Genomic DNA, 20,044 nt, shown 5'->3' on the forward strand with positions numbered 1-20,044 from the left:
TAATTTAGGACAAGACCTATTTAATTGCTTGTATTTTGGTCGGAAGGGGCAATTTACTAAGGGATCAAACTTGCTTGAGTTAAACAACTCATTAGATTTTTTATTCAAATTCGTAAGATGTTACAGAACAAACTCATAATTCAATTTATTATTATGAAGCAAACTCAAAAGAACATAGATCAATTTAAAAACAACAATATCTTCCCACTCTAGGCGCAACACGTCCTACTAATTAACCTTTAGTTCAATGATGGCACCCTTAAATGACTAGCCCTGATTTCCAATTCCCATTTTCGTGGTCGTGCATAGAAAATTTAATTTCTCCAACATTTTCCGGTGATGCCCGGAATTCGCCTACCGGAATTCGAACCCATTGACCTTTGGGTTTATCCCTAAGAATTTGTTTATGTTGTTGTTTGGTACCATTTGGAAGTGTAAGCCTGAAGTTTACAGGGATTTTCCAACCATAAGAAGACTCTTTAAATAAGACCAAAAATGCAACTTGGTATATATATAACTCCTGGTGTAAGATTTGCTGTGTGGAATCTTCCATCCACTTCTAGCCATGCAACGCTTATTACTTCGGCTACTTTTATAGCCCCATCATCCCTTCATACCAATTAGCAAAAACATTCAAAATTAATTGAGGATTGAGATTAATTTTCACTTCAAAAAATTAGTGAGATTAATTATCTCCTAACTTATTTATTAGTAAAAAAGTATTACAATGAATAAGTTTATTTTAGTAAAAATAATAAGACAATCTGAGACGAATTTATAGGATTAGCTCATTTCTCTAATAGATCACTTTAGACTACTTAACAATTATGATTAATGATAAAAATAATATATTTACTCTTTTTCTCCCTTTTATTTTGTTGCATGGATGTACACAAGGTTGTGAAAATTATTTTTTAGTAAGAAGTATATGACAAACTATAATAAGTTCAAGAAAAAATTACGTAAATGAGACGAAGAGAAAAAATAAATTTCTAATTGTGATTAAAACATATCATATATGACCATTATAAAACATAAAATTTATAAAATAAAAAGAATAAACCAAAAAACATACCAAAATCAACAGAACAAAAAGTACTACAACCAGTAGAGACGACTAGCTAGTAACATATATACCTTGTACGAAGAGTATAGAAGTACCATTTAGTTGGATCCTCACTCAAAGCCATATTGAAACCATTGCCAAATATCATAAAACAATTGTTTCCCTTTCTATCCACCCAATATTTCTGAAAATAAATCAACAAAAACAATCACAATAATGCGGTAATTGCGTAATTCTATATTAAATCAACAAAACTAATTATAAATATAATAATGGGGTAATTCTACAGTGATGGTCTTTAAACGCCAACTACTATAATAGAATTAATGAACCCAAAATTTATAAAATACTTATTTCAAATTAGAGTTCATTGATAGAAATATTTATTAATTTATGTCAAAAAAAATTTTAAAGTCATTTTCTATTTCTAATTTAATTACTTTTTATTAGTCAAAAGTTAAATATTTTAATTTCATATTATAAAAATAAATATAATAATTAAAATTAAATATTACGGTATTTAACTTTAAAAATCAACCAATATAAAATTACCTCACAATAATTAATGACCTAGACCGTTGATATCAATATTTCACTATTTTCAATTTAAACCTCTAAACTTTGTTACATGGCCTATTCAAGCTCTTAGCAAGTGTACCTTTTTGTGTATCCTTTCAAGTTTATAAGAATGCAAATAGAATTTCTCAAGAGAAAATGGGTCTATAATAAGGGAGATGTTGGTTTATTAATATGGTATTAGAGTCAACGTGATAAGCTTACTCATTCTTCATGTAAAGTGAAATATCTTGCATGAGGTATGAGGAGAGCGTGTGTCACATCCACAATCCTAGCCCAGAGGCTCTCGCGTGAGAAGGCATGTTACGGTGTTACACTACAAAAAAAAGACACATTCCCAACCACCCAAAACAGTCGGTATAGAGCTATACCGACTGTTTTCCGACTATTTTGGAATAGTCGGTTTAGAATGGTCGGAATTTCATTTTAGTAGGAAAACAGTCGGAAATAAGTTAGAAAACACTATTTCAGAATTTATCTCAAAATGACAAGAAGAAGATTTTTAAAAATTTTCCAACTAAATTCCGACTATCTGGTTGGTTGAAAAAAAAACTTAAATGGAAGTGCCATGTCATGCCTACTTGGCGCCCACCTGTCACCCACGTAGCACCAATATTACACCTCAACCTGCACAATACCTCCCACACAATTGCTTTGAAAGGTTTCAAACTGCTGACCTCTTGGTTATTGCACCAAGATTCCAAGCACTAGGCTACCTGTTAATTAGTGATATTATTAGCATTATAACATAACACTTGTATCAATTAGTGTATTATTATTATTATTATTATTATTATTATTATTATTATTATTATTATTGTTGTTGTTTTATTATTATTATTATTATTATTATTATTATTATTATTATTATTATTATTATTATTATTATGTTTTGTATAATATTAGTTGTATTAGTATATTATTAGTATAACTCATTTTAGTGTATTATTAATATATTATTAGTTGTATAGTATATAATTAGTTGTATTAGTGTATTATTAGTTTATTAGTATATAAGTAATCGTACTAATGTATTATTTAATGAATTATTATTAATTATTAATTAAATTAGTGTACTATTAGTCGTATTAGTGTAGTATTAATATTATTATTAGTTGTATTAGTATATTATTATTTCGCTTGTATATAAGTAGTTCGTTTGTATATTATTACTTGTATTAGTGTATTATTAGTTGTATTAGTACATATAAATAGTCGTATTAGTCCATTATTATTATTATTATTATTATTATTATTATTATTAGGCAAAATTATAAAAAACTACTTAATATATACCCCATTTTGCAAAAAACTACCTTATGTAAAAATTTTTGCGAAAAACTACCTTATGTAAAAATTTTTGCGAAAAACTACCTTATATAATACAATTGTTTGCAAAACACTACCTTATAACGGATTCTTGCGTTTGACCGCTAACTTTAACCGTTGACCGGCATGTGAGACGCACGTGATACTTTACTGTATTTAAGCGTTCTTCATTTCAGTTCTGCAAATATTCCATCTGGCAATGAACCGAAAAGCTTATTGTTCCCAACCGCCAAAGTTCTCAAACTCCTCAACCCCTTCAAATCCGAAGGCAACGTACTGCCTAGAGAATTAAAACTAAGGTCTAGGTCAATCAGACCAGTAAGATCACCAAGTTGAGGTGGGACATCATACACAAACCTATTATTGGAAAAATTCAAGGTCCTTAGATTCTGCAAAACCCCAATACCACGAGGAATCGACCCAGATAGGAAATTCGATGATAAGTCGAGCGACGAGAGGTTCCTAAGGGAGGCAAATGATTCTGGAATTGACCCATTAAGCAAATTGTGGGAAAGATCAAGAATTGAAAGGCTCACAAGTTGACTTAAAGTAGAAGGGACAATACCACTAAGATTATTTTGAGATAGAATCAAAGTATTTAACCTACTCAAATTTCCCAAACTTAAAGGTATAAACCCCTTAATAGAACAAGAATGAAGATCGAGAACTTGCAACCTACCCAATTTTTGCCCAAACCAATTAGGGATTTGACCAGGAAGTTCAAATGAAGAAGCATTAAAAGACAATAAATTGGTCAAATTACCAATAGAATCAACAGCAAATTGTGGGTTTAAATCACCAAATCTAGTTCTTCTAAACCCAGATATATTAATCCCAATTGAATACAGTAAAGTATCACGTGCGTCTCACATGCCGGTCAACGGTTAAAGTTAGCGGTCAAACGCAAAAATTCGTTATAAGGTAGTATTTTGCAAACAGTTGTATTATATAAGGTAGTTTTTCGCAAAAAGTTTTACATAAGGTAGTTTTTTGCAAAATGAGGTATATATTAGGTAGTTTTTTATAATTTTGCCTTATTATTATTATTATGATTATTATTATTACTAGTACTACATTAATCGTATTAGTATATCATTAGTATAATATTAGTTTTATTAGTAAATAATTAGTCGGATTAGAGTAGTATTAGTATATATGTAATCGAATTTATGTATTATTAGTCGTATTAATGCATTACTATTATATTATTACTCGAATTAGTGTATTAGTAGTCGTATTAGTGCATTAATAGTTATTATTAGTCTTAGTAATGTATTATTAGTCGTCGTACAATATTAGTATATTGTTAGTTTGTTGGTTTATTATTACTTGTATTAGTGTATTATTAGTTGTATTTATATATTAAATAGTCGTATTAGTCCATTATTATTATTATTATTATTATTATTATTATTATTATTATTATTATTATTATTACTACTACTACTACTACTACATTAGTCGTATTAGTATATCATTAGTACAATATTAGTTGTATTAAGTATATAATTAGTCGGATCAGTGTAGTATTACTATATACTTACTTAGAGTTCTTAAAACCAAAAGATGTGTTATAAATTTACTATACACGTATCCGATATAATTATTACACAGATATTAGTCGTTTTAGTGTATCATTAGTATAATATTAGTTGTACTAGTATATAATTAGTCAGATTAATGTAGTATTAGTATATAATTAGTCGTATTAATCTATATTAGTATATGATTCGTTGTATTAGTATATTATTACTCATATTAGTAGTATAATTTTTTTTTAATTATTATTATTATTATTATTATTATTATTATTAAATGTAGTATGTATTAGTTGTAATTAGTCGTCTTAGTGTAGTATTAGTATGTAATTAGTCGTATTCATGTAATATTAGCTGGTCCTATTAGTGTATTGTTAGTAGTATTAATATGTAATTATTCGTATTAGTCAAATTAGTCGTATTATTAGTTGTATTAGTATATAATTAGTCGTAGTATAGTATTGTTTTTGATGGTAGTCGTAGTATAATATTAGTATATTGTTAGTTGTATTTTTATATTATTACTCATATTGGTGTATTATTAGTCATATTATTGTAGAATTAATATGTTATTAATTAGATGTACTAGTATATATTAGTATATAATTACTTGTATATTAGTTCATTATTAGCGGTTGATTTAGTCGTAGTATAGTAGTATTAGTCGTATTAGTATAATTTTAATAAAGTGTTGGTCGTATTTGGTAGAATCGATTGATTTTACGATACAATTTCACGATTCAATTTTGAGAGCAGCTTCCGATTTCACGATTTTACAATTTTAATAAAGTATTAGTAATTACAATTTTAATAAAGTATTAGTATAATTACAATTTAGTCAACTTCAACTAAAAATTTGCAACTTACATAACTGCAACAAATATGTGAAGGAAAATGAAATTTTGGTTTCGACTGAATTGTAGTCGGAATTCGGTCGGAATTTTTCCGACTAAAATTCAATCGGAAATTAGTTGAAAATATTAAATTTAAAATTTTTCTTTTTTTTTTCCAATTTAAAATTGCGACCAAAAACTAATTCAATAGCATTTTAGTCGGAAATTCCGACTAACGCCTGTCAATCGGAAATTTCCGACTGTTTTGATTAGTCGGAAAATTTTAGTCGAAATTGTGCCTGTAGTGTGAGAATATATATATATATATATATATATATATATATATATATATATATATATATATATATATATATATATATATATATATATATATATATATATATATATATATTTTCATTATGCCAATGATCAATCCATATACAACCCTTTATAAATCATTTAAGTACGTACGTTATAAGTGCCATTATATCTAGATATTGAAGATTAGCATTTTACTCTCTCAAACATTCATTAAAGCTTTTTTTTTTTTTTTTCAAAAAATCCTCCTTTCATAAAAAAGCTGTAAATCTATTATATTATTTCTATCATTTTATTAGTTTGAAAAGCAAAACTATTTAGTCTCTTTCCATTAAAAATTGTCTAGCCCAATTCTAAATTAACAATAATAAAACGACCACATAACTAAAAGTAATAAAAAATAATCATGTGAGCAACTGAAGCTAATTGTTGCAAGCACGTTAGTATATGAAAATGAAACAGCTAGCTGAGGAGATGCCACATTTAAGACTAAACATTTGACTTATTATACATATGTTTTAAGTTATTAAATAAATATGTTTTTATTATTGGTAAAGTGTATAGTCTTTTTGAAGGTGGTAAAGTATATAGTCTTATTGAAAATTATATAGGCTTATTGAAGTGAAACTGAATTATAAGGGGTAAATGTATTGGCATAAAATGGACTGAATATTAATTATGAATGTCATGTTTTTGTGTAACGTGTCATAAGCATTAATTTTGATTGAGTATTTATTAAGTGACTCGAGTCTGACCATTGACCATATGTAAAACCACGGCTCTCAAACAGCGGTGACTACTCATGAAAACTGTAGACTAGCCCCACACATCAACACAAGTCTTTTCAGTGCACTTTGAACGCACTTTGGCCTCACTCGTGCGCACCTAGGAAAACTTTCCGGGGAGGTTATCCATCTTAAGATTGCTCCCCACCAAACACGCTTAAGTATAGAATTCCTTGCAAAGGGGCTCCCATGAAAAGAAAATGCACCTTGTTAAATATGAGTAGTCTATCAATTCTTTTTAAAGCTAAATCTTAAATATCACACCATATAAGAACATAAAAAGGTAAAGCTCGTCTTCTTAAAACCCGCATATGATACGACTAGAATCGAAAATGTGATACATGGTAAGATTGTTACTAGTACCTTAATTCATCAACCAAATTTGATGAATAATACAAGCATAATATATATATATATATATATATATATATATATATATATATATATATATATATATATATATATATATATATTTTGTTAACTATCGGCTTAAATTTTTAGTTGAGTTAATTCGTATGTACATACCTTGATTCTTCCATTCAAAAAAACTCCAGCATATAATTGTTGATAAAGCTTCTCAAGAGACGATTTATCGATGGGTGTATCAGAGTTACCGTTGAGTACCGGTTTAGTATGATTATGATTATTTTTGACAATATTACTAGCTTTTACATTAGATTGTTGGCTATCTAATAGTTCAGATTCAGAATGATAATACTTATAATCATCTTCAGCTTGAGCTTCATATTCATGTTTTGAGGACTCTTTTTCTTCTTCTGACCAACTCGTTCCCATGTTAGCTTCTCTATATTTGCCCCTTGGCTTGTTGGATTGTTATATACTCTTTAAATCCGTCCTTTTAGACAATTTTTTGGATTATATGGCAGGTTGAGGGAATGAGAGAGGTAGGTGAGAATTAAATTTAAGAATCTTTTCTAAAAAGTGATACTTATTCTCCAACTGAAATAAGACTCGATTCTCGTAATCATTTTATGTAAAAGTGCTTTAATCAAATGGGACAAACTCTAAAAAATAGACTGAATTCATCAACAAGTTGTATGGAATTTGTTTTTAGCTGTACTTAAATTTTGATTATAAGAATAATCCAATTTTTGGTGTATAATTAATTAAAAATTTAGGATATGTGATAAAGATAAGAAAGTATATATTCCCATGTCTTATGCTTCCCATTTTCCCTAAGGAACAAATTCGATAGAGGCAGGGTTATCATATAGATAAATTTGTTAATTATGTTCAATAGTAGTTTAGAATCTAACCAAATATTCTAATGTTATTGATTAAAATTTATGAGATCGTAATGTACTTAGTTTATAGGAGTATTAACTAATGTTAGTTTATATATAATTGTGCTGAAAATTAAATACATGTTTACTCTTTTGGCCATAATTTTTTATAGAAAAATCACATTAGTTTAATGTTTGCGATATTAGAACTTAGACTTCAAGGTCTTTTCAATGATATATTATATGCCTAATTCCGATAACCGAGCGAAAAATGACGATTATTTAAAGTTTGCTTGTGTTGAAATTTGATACATTCTCAATCTTTTGGCCATAACTTTTTATAAAAAACTGCATTAATGCAAGGTTTGCGGTATTATAAACTTGACTTCAAGAGTTTTCCAAAGATATATTATATGCTTAATTCTGATTATCGAACAAGATACGACAATCATTTAAAGTTTGTAGTGATTTTTTAGTACATTCAAACTAGATGTACTAAAAATCACTGCAAACTTAAAACGATCGTCATTTCTCATTCGGTTATCAAAATTGCGCATATAATATATCGTTGGAAAAATTTTGAAGTCTAGTTTCTAATGTCGCAAACTTTTCATTAATGCAATTTTTCTATAAAAAGTTATGTTCAAAAGATTGAACACGTATCAACTTTCAGCACAAGCAAACTTTAAACAATCGTCATTTCTCGCTCGGTTTTCGGAATCAGGTATATAATATATCATTTGAAATATCTTTAAGGCTAGGTTCTAATGCCGCAAACATTGCATTAATGTAATTTTGCTATCAAAAGTTATATCTAAAATCGTAAACATGCATCAAATTTCAATACAAACAATTTATTTTGCATTCCAAAGATATATTACATGCTCAATTGTGATAATCGAACGATTGTTAATGTGATCATGAGATTTGAACCCGTAATCTCTTGTCACATTGACTTTTAACTAATACTCCCTCCTATTCAGCTTATGTGTCTCATTTCCTTTTATGGTCAAGTCACCTTAATTGTCTCATTTCTATTTTTGGTATGGGTTTTTGACTTTTATGCCCTTAGTAACTTTATTCTATTTTCAATTATACCCTCTATTACTCATACTAATTTTCCTCCCTTACATTAAAAAACTCATAATACCACTCTCTTTCCTACGCTTAGGGTCCCACTTTTGACTCTCCTTAAAATCCGTGAAAAGTGAAATGGGACTCCTAAGGTGAATAGGAGGGAGTACATGTTAGAGTTATAACATATTCTGAGACCTCAACTACTAACTTAATCTTGTGGTTGAATTTGTTCTTTGACATGTTATTAGAGCCAATATCAAAAAGGTCACGAGCTTAAATTTCAACTAGTCCTCTAATTCAAGTGGAATACATTGCGCAAGGTATGAGAAGGGTTTATGTTGCATCCCACTTTTAGCTCAAATGACTCTCATATGAGGGGGCGTATTGGAGTATAAAATTATCCTGAGACTTCAATCACCAACTTAAGTTTTTAGTTGAGTTAGTTCTTTAACGGTTGAACCTCAAAATATGTTATGCACTCTATTAATATACTCTATCAATTACAATTATTAAATATGACTTCATTTATAGTTGAGAATTTGAGATGTTTTCTTACGACATTAATTACAAATACTTAAAAAAAAAGTGTGATGAATGATCATGATCATATAATATAATTTGAAATATTTGACTTAGGCATTATATTGCATGCTGTGAATCAAGTAAGTGAGTGCTGAGTCTCCATCTGAAGAAATATTTTATGAATGAGAAAGCATAAGTCACTGAGTCAGCGTTGCAACAAGCAATATTGTATGATTGTATCCATCTAAACAGCTGTTTCCTCGTGACTTTGACGCCAAATCATTCACTAATATCACATCAACAATTTGTTCTTTGCACAATAATTTTGTTTTTAATATGGATGCTTGCACAACCGTCTCTAGGATAGTAACAAAGGAAAATAGTTTTTTTTTTGAAAATGGTCGAGATATTTGAAAATAAATAAAGAGAAATAATGAATTACGTTGTGTGTATTAAGTTAAAAAAAGTTAAAATATATGAATAAAATTAAAAAATAATAAGTTATTGTAAAAAAAAAAATAAATGGGAAATCTAAAATAAAAAAATGATGTTAAATAAAAGTCACTAATGAGTACTCATCTAATATTATGGAATCAGAAAAGCTAGATTTTGTAAGTATATGGGCTTATGAGCATATCTAACGCACCTATGTAAGATAAGAAAAAGTGCATTTTATGATTGGTAAAGAAATTAAAGAGTGCTTCATCACAATTCACATTTGCTTATTTATAGTAAAGTGTTGGACACAAAAGGCATATTTGATGTATCTTGTCTTGTGAGAGGAAATATTGTTCTTGATGGTGCATTTAAAGCTAATTGGGAAAAAAGCAATATCATCATACCGTATGAATATTGCATTTAGTGGTACTAGTGTTTCACTAATTTTTATTTTTAATAATAGATAAATAGAATTAAATTGTTTGGTTTTAGAAGGAGAATTGGAGAAGTAGTATACGTTATATTGTTGTTACTTTTGACATTTTTTATGTCATATATGTGCATGTTTTGATATCAAACTGAAAAAAAATTAATAATATTGTATTATTCTTGTCACTAGAGCCAATAATATATATTTTTTGGGACGAGGTAGAGCTCTACGCCCTTGTATTCAGAATATAGTCATATTAGGTTGTATAATTAATAAAATTGCATTACAATAAAGAAATAGAGTTGATTTCAGACTAAAATTAATCTTAAGTTATAAAAAATAAATTGCCAGTTCAATCAACCCAACTAATGAATTTAAGCCAAATAAATGACCTAATGGTGTACATAAGCAACTAAACATCTTATATAGCCTTGCTCAATTTACCTATATAAATAATTACCAAAGCAGTAATTTAATTTTGAGCATGTGAATGTTGTGTTCCTAAAACAAAAGTTTTTTTAACAGAAAATTGTTCCCACTATACTTGGTTTTCATTCACAACCACAAGAAATATTTCTGAAATGCAGTCATTCATCAGTAAATTCACTATTTTGTGCATGTTTTTATTTGATTTCTAACAAAAGAATTTCACCAACCATTTCCTGATTAAAATATATTGTTAGTTGTTACGTATTTCTTAGTTGACACTATTTAGTATACACCAACGTGCAATATCAAGTATTTTTCAATGATTATATTTGATTGTACTTATCAAGTAAAAATACATACCATTTAAATACCTTTTAAGATTAGTGTATACTAAAACAGTATCAAATCTCTTTCATTTGTTCAATCCCTTCATGTTGCATTCTCCTATACTTTTTACTACCTTGCAATTTTAATAACTTTAACCTTTAACATTATACAAAAAGTAGATTTAACCTTTAACATTATACAAAAGGTAGAATTTAAAAAACCCATATTTTTTTGCTATGCACATTTAAAAAGTGGTTCAAGTTAAACTCGGCCATAAACTTTACAGGTTGACACTGCTTCGCCTGCTGTCTCCTTCTTCGCTCTCCCCTACCATAAACCGAGACTTGGATGATCGTGATGATCTTGCTGAGCCTGATTTTGGGGTGGAATTTGATGACTTGGTCTTCTTCCTCCTTGTTTTCTTTGGATTTGTAGGAATATTTGTTGGAGGAAAGTTGCTTAATTTAGCAGTAGATGTTTGTCTCCCAAAGGCCCGCTCAAAATCTGTAACGTCTTACAAGAAAATAACATGAATCAGTAATAGTCAAGGTGTATTATACATGCCTAGTACCAACATAGAACATACCACATTACGGGTCAACTTAAAATTCTATGAATATTCACATGTTGAAGTCTTCGATCATATATTATATATATAACCCTTTTGTACAAAATAGTATTAAAGTATTTATTGTTATCCACATCTAAGTCGTTCTAAATTAGAAAAAGAGAAAAAAATTCGTAGCTTATACTACTAGAAATTAGTTTATTTTAATAATAGACCCTTTTGAATTAGTGATTGGGTTTCCTAATCTCCTCCTTATTTTGGTTGTCTATCTAACCAAACTGATAGTTCATAGACCTTTTAATCAAATGTTCATTTTTATTGAGATTTTTGTAATTCGGGTGAGCTTAAAATTCTTCGAATATTTTTCATGTTGAAGTATCTAACTTATTAGGCCGTAACAATTTGTCACATAATTTCACCATGGCCCACTCGTGTGGACACTCGTGGGCTCGAGCACATCAAACCTACAGGTCAAAAAGCGTTGAATTGCACGTACATTTGGTGTGTTTCATTATTTCTCAAAACAATATGGTACTAGAAGGTTTAGCTCACCCTGAATATATGCAAGCCCACAACCCACTATTTTATCGTGTGGGATCTTGTCTCACATATGAAATAACATAACTATGTATTGTTCCACATTTAAGAAAGAGAAGAGAGTGAATCACTTCGTCCTATTATTTCTAATTGATTTTTATAGTAAATACACTTCAAACTTGTAAATGACTAATTTCTTTTTTTTTTTTGGATTGTTAGACTTATATTTTAAATTATAATAAGTAGAAATCAATTAACAAACTCTCCTAATCCAACTTAGCATGTCAAACACTTGAAAATAAGAAAAAAGATGAGGGAATCTTAACCTCAAATTCTGTAGTTAGGATCCTATGATCTCAAAGTCACAAGGTAGACTTGTTTCCCACCAAATACCCATACTTCTTCACCAACTACACAAATCTTTATTAGCCAAAATCGTACCCAAATCACATGATTCGACTTATAAACCAACTTAAGTCTAATATAATTTGATTTAATAAGCTCGTAAAAGATTATCAAACATGATTTTGACCCACATATGACCTAAACAAACAAAGTTGACCAATATTTTAGAATTATGTGAAGGGAAACAGCTCATAAACTATCCTCCACTATGGCACGACTCTAGCAAGAATATAGTGGCAATTTATTTATTTATTTATTTTAAGTATGAATATGCTGATGAGACAACGAAAATCAAATCAAAATCTTAATCGAAAAAAATAATATATATATATATATATATATATATATATATATATATATATATATATATTAAAACTGATATAAGACTTGATCCTCATATACTAGCAACTTGTATCATAACTAGTATCATAACTAGATCGTATTGTTTTATATATTTATGGATATCACTTTCTTAAAAGGTAATCAATCCAAAATATAAAGTCAATAATTGCATTGACATGGACAAAATAGGTTGGTCCCTTTGTATATCTCTCGTGACATGTAAGCCAAAGCCAATTTGCCTCCAATTCAAGGCAACGAATCTTTGAAAGTCTGTCTGATCTAGATGCCACAAAATATTTGATGCACCTTACCCATGTGAAGTGGTAGATCATTCACTAGGAAAATGTCATTAGCAAGTTCATAAATGTTCTATCCAACCTTTTTATGTTTTGCATTTAGACTGGTATAAAAATATTGCACGTCCTAATTTACTGCACATGGGTTTTGTTTTGTCAAAATTTGGTACTATAGAAAAGGACTATTTTACATTCGTATAATCAGTTTTTATATAATGTTGATTTAAATTTTTTCATATACTGTATTATTTTACAAATATGTAAAAAGAACAAATATTCTCTAAATTTGTAGTTGCAATAACTAAAGTATGATCAAAATAGAACAAAAACGATAATATACGAGGCTAAAAGAATATAATTGATTTACATCACTATATTATTGCAAATAAAGAGAAAAACAATTAATTAACTTATGAGCGTTAAAATCTTAGGCTGGTAGCCATATATGCTATGCCTATCAGGTTAAAATCTTAGGCTGGTAGCCATATATGCTATGCCTACCAGGTCATCCAACAAAAACTATAAATTACTATATAAGAGTTTTTCACTTAAACGATGCAAAATGAGTAAAACAAATGGCTATTAACATGTCATTGCATGCTTAATTTATGTATTTGTCTAAGATGTACCAAATTAAGAATCTTTTACGCCTTATCTTAAGGGAAATTACCTTAATGACAAAGCAATTTAAGGGTGGGTGGGAAAATTAATTGCACAAGAGGTAGTAAAGACTAAAGAGTATACCTTGAGATGTCCACGTCTGTTCTCTGGAACCACCCACACTACCCATTGATCCAACAGTCAAGTCTGAACCTGTTCCAAATTCACTCATCTGCATTGTTCAATATACTTCTAATTTTAGAATTTATTATACTCTGAATTATCTTTAATTACTTACATAAATAATAATACAATATAATACTAGTAGTATAGAAATTAATTAATACAAACATATTACATACCCAACTTGGAGTTGTACCATCTGGACCATCCCAACCAATATGAGCCACATGTTTTACATCTGTTGGGTGTCCAATTTGCATCTCACGCTCTTTCACCACTGTCATTACACATAATTAATGTATCAGTATTCTATTTATTATTTTTTTTCTATTATCTTTCTTAAAATTTTTACATTTATTTTAAAATAAAAAATAAAATCTTAAATTTTTATATTTCTCTCTATTAAGCAATTTTAATCTTTAAATTGAGTAATAGACTCTCCATTACATTTTAAATACGAGAGGATCCTAACTAGGAATTAAATTGTTGAAACTATCTATAAACAGAAAAAAAAAATCAAAAGATAAAAAGCGAGAAATTTACCAAATATTTGTGAGATGTATTTGAATGATCCTTTGCATATCCCTTTAATCTTGGTTGACATTGCTGAAAAAGATTGAAAATTGGGTTTAAAGAGAGAAAGTAGCAAACAAACAAACAAACAAAAGGAAATTCATTTTTGTCCTGCAGAAAACAGGGCAAAAACTAGATAATTGTTTAATAACATTGTATTTTTGGTGATTAAATACAAATGATGCAAACCCAAAAGAAAAGATTGATCACTCAAAAAGGTAATATGTGATGTAGAAGGTTCCAGAAAAGTGCTCACTGATTTCCTTTATGAATTAGGTTTGGTATCACTCTCTCAAGACCGAATCCAGCATATTAGTATAGAGCGGTTCAACATTCGACTCAAACTAAAATTCACCTTATTCTCTCTTTATTGGAACATTTACTTTATTATGAAAAAAGACTTGGTAAGGTGATTACCATATTGTCAAATCCTTAATTCTAAAAGATTAGTACAGTCGTTAAAATAACTTAATATTTACCTTTTATAAAAGTTGGAGATTCAACGGTAAAAAATTCTTTCTCTTTGCTTTCTATTTTCTTCTGAATCTGAAACTCTGATACATGAAAAGACAAAACAACTTGTTCAGTATGTTTGAGAAAGAAAGAGTAAAAAATGTGATGAAATGTTGGCAAATTTAGGGTTGGAAGGAAGAATTTGGGGGGTTTTATCAGGTGTTTTTTGGTGTTTGGATAATGGGGGAATGGGAAAGGGGGGAGTTTAGAAGAGGCAGGTTCAGAGAAAATGGTGAAGAAACATAATTTCTTAAATGGAAGTCAACAAGGAGGGGATCAGGGTATGAGGAGAATTTGAAGTTGGTGGAAATTAGAAACTAGTCAAAATATAAAAAAAAAAAAATTCCAGCTGTTTTAAAAATGTTTTTGGTATATTTAAATTATTAATTAAAAAATTTTGACAATGATTTTGATCCCCATAGGATTTAGACAAAGTATAAGTACAATGTTTATCATTACCCTTGCAACATGTAAATTAATGAAAGATTTTTCAAAAAAAAAAAAAGTAAATTAATGAAAGGATTCTTTTGCCCGGCTCACTTCAAATCTTAGATAAGCATCTGTTTTGGTGACCTAAAAAAAATGTCATCCTACTATTTTATAATAATTCTCTTTCCTAAAAGTTTATCTTTCAACTTACTCTTATTAACAATAACCTCTTTAAAAAGGTCATCATCTTTTCTCCTCATATTTTTTCTCTACTCCATCGTATTTAACTCTCCCTTAATTTATCTAATATTTATCTTTATTTTTTTTCATAATTACATTCTCATATACAAACTTAATATAATTTTTTATTTAATTATAATAAATTTAATTTCTTATTAATTAAAATCATATTAATCTTTTAAAGAAGCTAATATTTTTTTAATAAATCTTAGAATGAGTTACATGATAACCAATTTTACCAATATTTTTTCCAACCCACCTAATATTAGATCATAATTAATAGTACTTTTCCTCTAATTTGGTCATATGACCCTCAATTAAAATCATCAATATGAATGCTCTAATCCTCCTATAAATTCACTCCTTGGTCAATTTGGTTTAGTTTTGCTCTTTAGATTATATGGACTAATCGAAATAATAGAGTCTTCCTTAGACCTTAACCCCCCAACATTCTGTTCCTTCAACCTTACAGAGTCTCGTGCTTTAAAATTCTTTTACTCTCAACCCCATTTGGGGCATCCTGCCTCCAATGAGCCCGGTTTTCTTTATTCTATTCCTTCTTCGTAAAACTTAATTAATGCCTCTTTCCTTTTTTCAATTAACCTTTGCACTTCTCCCGGCCAGACTATTGGCATTCCTTTGTTCTTTCTGCTCTGGCTGTAAATGCGAACATGTCCGAACTCCTTGCAATTATATTGGCTTAATGGTACCCGACCTTATCTCGTGGACTGAGTTTACTATTGCTTTGGATTCCAAAATATCCATAAAAAGTTTGACAAGTTGTCCGCCTATCGGTGACATTTATGCTTTACTTTGTACATATTGCAGGGATCTCCCAAGGCGACCCGAAGAAGCAAGTGCGTCATGTACTAGGCTAGAAGTTCACATTGCTAATTGTCGCTCCCACCAAGCTCGATCTGAAATCCCTTAACAACTTAGACTGTTAAAATAATCTAGAAAAATCTAGGATTTTTAAAAATATCTAAACTAAAGAATTAAAAAATAAAAATATCTAAGATAATATAATGGAAGATCCTAGAAAAGTAATTAAAAAATTAAAAATATCTAAGATATTTTAGTAAACTTGCACTATAAATAGCCATTGATGTAATCAATTTTTTGTGCAATGAAGAACAATATGCATTCTACATATTCACTCATCTTCCTCTCCAAATAAATCCATTCACTATTTTACCATCTAAATTTTTCCTACATTTGGTATCAAGAGCTAATTAAAACCAAGACCTCCAAACAACCTAAACACATTAACCAACATACTCCACAATAAAATAAACCTCTAACCACAAAATAAAAAATGACCTCAACCACTAATTACCCCCAAGTTAATTGGGTTCCCACATTTAAGGGAGAAAAATATGAACAATGGGCTATGCAAATGAGGTCAATATTTATCTCCCAAGATTTATGGGAATTAGTACAAGAATGTTACGAGCAACCACCCAAAGATGACACTAAAGAGTCATCTTGGGATGAAACAAAAATAAAACAATATAAACAAAATAGGATAAGGGATAACTATGCCCTATCTCTATTATATCGTGGAGTCGACGAGGCAATACTTACAACGATCATGTCTGCAAAAATAGCTACGGAGGCTTGGAGGATCCTGGAGACAAAATACAAAGGTTCCGAAGAGGTAATTCTTTTTAAACTCCAATCACTATGGAGAGAATTTGATAATCTATTAATGGCAGAAAATGAAACAATACATTCATTTTTTGACCGAGTCACTAATATAGTTTATCAAATAAGATCAAATGGTGGTAAAATAGAAGATGAAAATGTGATTCGAAAAATATTAAGGAGTCTTTCACAAAAATATAACATTATTGCCACAACAATAGAAGAAGTTAACAAGAAAAATTTATCTCAATTAAGTATGCCCGAATTAATGGGATCACTACTTGCACATGAAAATAGATTAAAAAGATTTAACGAAGAACCACTAGAACAAGCATTTCAAGCTAAATTAAAATTTTCTAATGGTGAAAATAAAAATAGTCATTGTAAAAATTATGAAAAAGGACAAACATCAACTAATTGTAGCAAGGGGAGAGGAAATTTTAAAAATCAAAGGAGTCGATTAAATAATCAAACTGACCTTTATTGTAAATTATGTAAGAAAACTAACCACAATACTAATGATTGTCGGTACAAATGTAAGAGGTGTAAAAAACACTCTCACCTCGAAAAAGATTGTTGGTATCGACAAAAAGAAGCAAACTATTCCGAAAATAATAATTCCGGAGAGCAAATATTTTACACTGGATTAAATGCACAAGAAAAAGTAAGTGACATATGGTATATTGATAGTGGTTGTTCAAACCACATGACCGGCAATAAAAATTATTTTGTCACTCTTGACGAAAATGTTAAAACACACATCACACTTGGCGACGGTAAAAAAGAAGATGTCGCCGGAAAAGGAACAATTGCCGTTAAAACAAAAAATGGATCATCAAAATTAATTCATGAAGTTTTTTATGTTCCCGGACTTGCACAAAATTTATTAAGCATAGGTCAATTAATTAAAAAAGGATATATGGTTAAATTTGAGAATAACAAATGTCAAATCTATGATAAAAATAAGGGTCAGATAATAACAACTGTTGAAATGGCTCCTAACAAAATATTCCCATTAAAATTGCCATTTGAAGAAAAATTGGCTTTAAGCTCAATAAATGATGAATCCACCTTATGGCATTTGAGATTCGGGCATCTAAATTTTAACAGTCTAAAACTATTAAAACAAAAAGAAATGGTAATTGGACTACCATCAATAAAAAATGAAAGAAAAATTTGTGAAGGCTGTATATATGGCAAGATGCACAGATTGCCATTTCCTACCGCACCTTGGAGGGCCAAGGCTCCTCTAGAGCTTGTTCATGCAGATATCTGGGGTCCTACCAAGAATCCGTCTCTTGGCGGAAAAAGATATTTTCTTCTGTTCGTAGATGACTACTCCCGCATGATGTGGGTATATTTCCTGGAGAAAAAATCAGAAGCTTTTTCCCACTTCATGGAATTCGAAGCCCTCACAGAAAATCAAAGTGGGCATTCTCTTAAGATTCTTAGAACAGATCGTGGCGGAGAATTTACAAGCAACGAATTCAACAACTTCTGTAAGAAGCATGGGACTAAAAGAGAACTTACAGCAAGGCGTACACCACAACAAAATGGTGTCGCGGAAAGGAAAAACCGCACTATAGCAGAGATGGCCCGCAGCATGATGCAGGGTAAACATCTACCCAAAGGATACTGGGCCGAAGCTGTTCACACGGCAGTATATATCCTCAATAGATCTCCGACAAAAGCAGTTAGAGATTTAACGCCATATGAAGCCTAGCACAAGAGAAAGCCAAGAGTAGAACACCTCAAAGTGTTCGGATGCGTAGCTTATGCCCACATCCCAAAGGAGAATCGGGAAAAGCTCGACGAGAAGGGAGAAAAATGCATATTCATTGGATACAGTCACGAAACAAAAGGATATCGCCTTTACAAGCCTGAATCTAAACAATTAATCATCTCTAGAGACGTAATTTTCGACGAAGCAGCCGAATGGACGTGGAAAGAAAAAGAAACTGAAGCTCGCGAAGGAGATACTCTCCTAAGAGATCCAAGTGAAGAAGACGGAGCAGACCAACCAACAAACACATCATCTCCGAGTCCAAGTACACCTGAAAGTACAAGATCATTCCCAAGCTCAAGAAGCCAAACATCACGTTCAACTCCTCAACCTCAAGAAGCCCGAAGATCAACACGAGATCGACAACCGCCATCATGGTTACAAGATTACCATTGTGACCAAGCAATGATGGCTCTCTTCTCTAGTGATCCACAAACATTTCAAGAAGCAGCACAAGAAGAAACCTGGATTGAGGCTATGAACGAAGAAATGGAAATGATCGAGAAGAATCACACATGGAAACTTGTAGACAAACCACAAGACAAGGAAGTCATCGGACTCAAGTGGGTCTACAAGGTGAAACATAATGATGATGGCTCCATCAACAAGTACAAAGCAAGGCTCGTAGCAAAGGGATATGCGCAACAACCAGGAATCGACTTCAACGAAACATATGCACCAGTTGTTCGCATGGAGACAATCAGAACAGTCCTGGCATTAGCAGCACAGCATCAGCTACCAGTCTTTCAACTCGATGTCAAATCAGCATTTCTAAATGGAGAACTTGAAGAAGAAGTGTACGTCGAGCAACCGCAGGGATACGTCATCAAAGGCCAAGAAGACAAAGTATACCGCCTTCGAAAAGCTCTGTACGGACTCATACAAGCACCCCGAGCGTGGAACAGCAACATCGACAATTATCTTCTCCAGCATGGTTTCATCAAGAGTCCGAGTGAACCTTCACTATACATCAAGACACAAGGTAATAACTTTCTCATTTTATGCTTGTACGTGGATGA

The 20,044-nt window shown here is 30.3% G+C and overlaps 1 protein-coding gene and 1 pseudogene across 2 annotated transcripts; both read right to left on the reverse strand.

The window, feature by feature from the left end:
* Nucleotides 1–228: 228 nt before the first annotated feature.
* LOC130815759 (lectin-like) lies at nt 229–7,249 on the reverse strand (annotated as a pseudogene).
* Nucleotides 7,250–11,017: 3,768 nt separating this feature from the next.
* LOC130814639 (CRIB domain-containing protein RIC10-like) lies at nt 11,018–15,308 on the reverse strand. Of its 2 annotated transcripts, none has more exons than XM_057680769.1 (5): nt 14,896–15,308; nt 14,387–14,449; nt 14,023–14,120; nt 13,805–13,892; nt 11,018–11,416 (listed from the first exon to the last, which is right to left on the reverse strand). In XM_057680769.1, the coding sequence occupies exons 2-5, from the start codon at nt 14,445–14,447 to the stop codon at nt 11,193–11,195; spliced, it is 471 nt and encodes a 156-aa protein (XP_057536752.1). In that variant the 5' UTR covers nt 14,448–14,449; nt 14,896–15,308; the 3' UTR covers nt 11,018–11,192. The 2 variants fall into 2 exon arrangements, with proteins under 2 accessions (XP_057536752.1, XP_057536751.1); XM_057680768.1 differs by having other exon boundaries at nt 11,018–11,425.
* Nucleotides 15,309–20,044: the final 4,736 nt, after the last annotated feature.

The sequence above is a fragment of the Amaranthus tricolor genome, chromosome 6 (assembly GCF_026212465.1).
Source record: "Amaranthus tricolor cultivar Red isolate AtriRed21 chromosome 6, ASM2621246v1, whole genome shotgun sequence".
Classification (NCBI taxonomy): Eukaryota; Viridiplantae; Streptophyta; class Magnoliopsida; order Caryophyllales; family Amaranthaceae; genus Amaranthus; species Amaranthus tricolor.

Bases quoted from the DNA above. Each gene is read 5' to 3' on its own strand.
- LOC130814639 (XM_057680768.1), bottom strand. From the start codon at position 14,447: ATGTCAACCAAGATTAAAGGGATATGCAAAGGATCATTCAAATACATC. The intron at 13,893-14,022 runs GTATGTAATATG...TGAACAATGCAG, and splicing joins ATGGTACAACTCCAAGTTGG to ATGAGTGAATTTGGAACAGG. The intron at 11,426-13,804 runs GTATACTCTTTA...TTTTCTTGTAAG, and splicing joins ACAGACGTGGACATCTCAAG to ACGTTACAGATTTTGAGCGG.